Source organism: Arachis ipaensis, chromosome B03 (genome assembly GCF_000816755.2).
Source record: "Arachis ipaensis cultivar K30076 chromosome B03, Araip1.1, whole genome shotgun sequence".
In the NCBI taxonomy this organism is placed as follows: domain Eukaryota; kingdom Viridiplantae; phylum Streptophyta; class Magnoliopsida; order Fabales; family Fabaceae; genus Arachis; species Arachis ipaensis.
This window is the reverse complement of record NC_029787.2, coordinates 33,928,738-33,932,607: the sequence shown is the minus strand read 5'-3', so window position 1 is coordinate 33,932,607 and position 3,870 is coordinate 33,928,738. Positions and strand designations below refer to the sequence as shown.

At 34.2% G+C, this 3,870-nt stretch overlaps 1 protein-coding gene across 1 annotated transcript; it reads right to left on the bottom strand.

The window, feature by feature from the left end:
* Nucleotides 966–3,753, bottom strand: LOC107630169 (senescence/dehydration-associated protein At4g35985, chloroplastic). The gene is made up of 6 exons (XM_016333232.2): nt 3,653–3,753; nt 2,402–3,113; nt 2,068–2,186; nt 1,636–1,802; nt 1,458–1,542; nt 966–1,315 (listed from the first exon to the last, which is right to left on the bottom strand). The coding sequence occupies exons 2-6, from the start codon at nt 2,966–2,968 to the stop codon at nt 1,153–1,155; spliced, it is 1,101 nt and encodes a 366-aa protein (XP_016188718.1). The 5' UTR covers nt 2,969–3,113; nt 3,653–3,753; the 3' UTR covers nt 966–1,152.

Here is a 3,870-nt window from a genome sequence, read left to right as displayed (position 1 = left end):
AATTCCTTAAGAGCTCGTTTGGAAAGTAGCAGAAGTTTTTTTTTTTTTTACTTTTGGATTATGAAAAGTCATAATATGTGTGTTTGGCACCATTTTAGTAAAAAATTTTAACTTCTCGAAAAGTTAATTTGCAGTTTTTTAAAGAAATATATGACTTTTCCACTTCTCGATAAGTCATTCTACCACTTACTTAAAAAAATTTAATTTCAAAACAAAAAAAATATGCTTTCCTTCTTCACTTTGTGAAAAATACTGACCATTCACTACCATTTTCACGCAAGGTCTGCTAGAACCACTGGCTCTCCATCATAATTCTACCATCATTCTCACGCAATGTTCCAAACCTCACCATTTTCACGTAATGATTCATCTGATGATGGAAGTATTGATCTTGCACCACCATTTTCAGACAATATTGCATTTGAACAACCTACTACATATATTCCTTTTAAGTATTTTTTTTTTATCATTTTATCATTCTATTTTTTATTACTAAAGTTGTATTTAACTGTAGTATGAAATTTCAATTTTAATTTTATTTTTTTCATATGTGATTTTATAGCTTACTATTATTTTTATAGTTAATTATAGCAAGTTCTTGACTTCAATAAAAGAGAAGAGAGTTCTAATAGGAGTAAAAAAAATATAAAATAGCAACAAAATATACATTGACACACATTTTATATTTATTTTTTATTTTCACCTACCATATCATACACAATATTAGTGATTAGATTATGTAAAATCAAAATTTAATATTGAAAAGTATTTGTTATCATAGTTATTTTAATATTCATTCTCTTCTGTAAAAAAAATTATTTTTTGAGTTATTTATCCAAACGCTACAACTTTAAAATAAATACTTTTATAACTAAAAATCCAAATACAAAATAACTGCTTTTAATAAAAGTCTTTATGTTTTAAACTCTTTTTTCAAAAGAACTTATTTAAGTTATTTACCCAAATTGAGCCAAGTGAACCACTTGTGATTTGATATTCAAAGGTAGCTTCTGTTAGTGATATCTAAAGATAAATATTGACAAATCCGGCAAACTCCTTAAGATTTAAGAAAGTCATAAATGAAAAATACAGCAGTTACATCCATTACTTGAGTGGCTGCTTGGCAGGGTGTGGGAGTGGGATTTTAAACATTTAAAACTTTGTATTCTTGGCAACATTTTTCAATACTCCAGTGGTTGCTGAAGATGCTGGATTAATGGCCTTCCTTATCTTAAACACATTCCAAGCAGCGTTAGCAGCATGCCCCGCCGTTGCAAGCACATGCTCAGTAGCTTCCCCTGCATCTTCCCCAAACCTGTATTCTCATGGATCATCAAGTTACTCTCATACTTGTCACTGATACTAGATGAAGATATTGATAAACGAATTATCAAAGCACATCATAATGTAACATAAATATGCAATGCAATGCAATAACTATACTGAATTGCCTTTACCTCTTAGAAACCATTCCAGATGCAGCTTTGGAGGTAGCAGAAAAGGTTTGTTTTTCGGCCGCTTCAGCTGCATCAAGAACCTTGTCTACAACATTTGATTACAACAGAAACAGAGAAGTCAAAGGTGATGGTGATGCTTGGACAAGTATGATATATCATATTCTTGTAAGAACCTTACTGAGTGCATCAAGAGAAGCCAACAACACCTCTCCAGGAAGCATCTTTAGGAATTTCTTTCCTGTTTTGGATTTAAGAACAGGGGTAATCACACTTCCGCTAACTATGCCAACTCCATTCAGCAAGGATTTGCTCAACTTTTCTGTCATCTTTGATAGTTTCCTCACACTAGATTGCAAAACCAACACAATGCAAGAGATAACTAATAGTAGCAAGACATAACATGATATAACCATTTCACATGCTATTTTTATTTAGAGAAATGCTAGGGACCATCAGAATTTATTCTTTTTGGTCATCACTTAGTCATTAACTCAATTTCTTTAGTCTAATAATCCAACAACATACTTTATCCCAAATTTTTAAACATTGCATTAATGGCCAAGAATAATAAATTTTGATGACTCCATAGCATTCTTCTTTTTTTTAATACCGTTTGAGATTTTTATTTATCTTGCTCTTCTTTGAGGCAGCAGCTGTTTTTTCTCTGGCAACAACACCATTTCTCTCATCTGCATGACTGTTCAGGATTGTCTCACCTCCTTTTTGGACCTGATTTTTCCTCAACAAGACAAATTTACCTAATTAGTGATATGCTTTTTAAATTGCTTCTTTCTTACCATAAACCCTAAACTGTAACCCCTAAACTTTATACGTATTTCATGCATTTTCTAGCTTCAGTAAGTTACAAAGTTCATGGTTCATAAAACAAGAAAGAAAGCATTAAATTGCTCCACTAATTGGACATGAAAACAAAAATACTAAACCTTGTTTGTGTAAGCATTGCTGCATATGAAGATACCCTTCACAATCTGACCTGTCCCACCAGCAATTGCCTTGGCTAGAAAATGGTTGTAATCATCAACCCTAGGAGCAAATTCCCTCCAATCAAGATCATTGTTGTTCTTACTCAGTTTCAAGCCAGAAAAGCAACAATGCTCCTTTAGAAAAGAATCCAACAAAGTCATACTTGCAAAGCTGTTTTGTGAAAAAGTAACACCATAGCTAAGAGGCTCACCATCTTTCACAGGCAATGAGAACAGGTAATGGAGAGCATCAAGCTTCACCACTGGCTCATCTTTCGTCAAGGGCCATTGAAGATCATCTACCTTTATGATTGTAGCAAGAGACACATTCTCATCAAAGGTTTTGGTGATCATGAAGTGGCCTTGAGCCAATTCAAGGGCTTGTCCTTCATCCATAAGATGAACTTTGCATTCTGCTATTTGCAACAGAACTTCTTGTCTGAGATTCGACGAGTATTGTCCAGCAACTGAAGCTGTGGAGGTTTCCATGGGTGGAATGGTTGTGGAGCCATGGAAGCAGCACCCCATCTCAGCTTTGCTTAGTGTTAAGTTGCTTCCTCTTTGACCTCACTCTGGGACCGCACGGAATGTTGAAAGAGAAGTTAAAGGGGAAAGCTTTTGTTTGCTGTCGAATGTGGATACTTTTTCTTTTATTCGTTGCTTTCGGTGGAATTTGGTGAGGTAAATCTCAATTTGGTCTCTGAAATTTAGTCTGATGTTCAGAATGACCCCCACAATTTTGTTGGCCTCAATTAGAATTCTCAAATTTGTAGTTGTGACTCCAACTTGTCCCTACGATCATCTCTGTCACCAGAATACTGATCTGACATAATTGCATGACACGGTGGACACAATTTAAATGACGCCGTATTAGTTTCGTCCCCCAAACCCTTTGAAAACCACGTTTTTTGTGGGTTAAAACTTCCTTTCTTTCCACTACGACGATCATAAGTTGCAAAACATCAAGAAAACCCTTACACTATATGGTCTCCAAAGAGTTTGGGCGTGAAACCAATGCGCCGTCGTTTAAGTAGTGTCAACCATGTTATGCAATTGCGCTAAATCAGCATTTCGGTAATGGAGATGATCGCAGGAGCAAGTTGGAGCCACAATTACAAATTTAGGGATTCTAATTGAGACCAACAAAATTGTGGGGATCATTCTGAGTATATGGCCAAATTTCAGGAGTCAAATTGAGATTTAACTCGAAATTTGGTATATGAAAAAACGGAGAGAGCTTATTGAAAAATGTGTATATAGCATTACAGCTTGGCCTCGCCCCTCATTGTGAAACCAAAGACTTTATTATAAATTTGAGCATTAATAATGAATAAAGATGGACTAAATAAGTACTTTTCGTTAGTAATTAAATCTATTGTTTATTATCTATCTATTTATTTATTATATATTATTAAAATTAAATTTTATCA

What these genes read in the sequence shown, in the direction of transcription:
- LOC107630169 (XM_016333232.2), bottom strand. Translation starts at nt 2,968, where the DNA reads ATGGGGTGCTGCTTCCATGGCTCCACAACCATTCCACCCATGGAAACC. An exon ending in GGCTTCTCTTGATGCACTCA is followed by an intron (nt 1,543 to 1,635) that starts GTAAGGTTCTTA and finishes CAAATGTTGTAG; the next exon opens with ACAAGGTTCTTGATGCAGCT. An exon ending in TCTGGAATGGTTTCTAAGAG is followed by an intron (nt 1,316 to 1,457) that starts GTAAAGGCAATT and finishes ATGAGAATACAG; the next exon opens with GTTTGGGGAAGATGCAGGGG.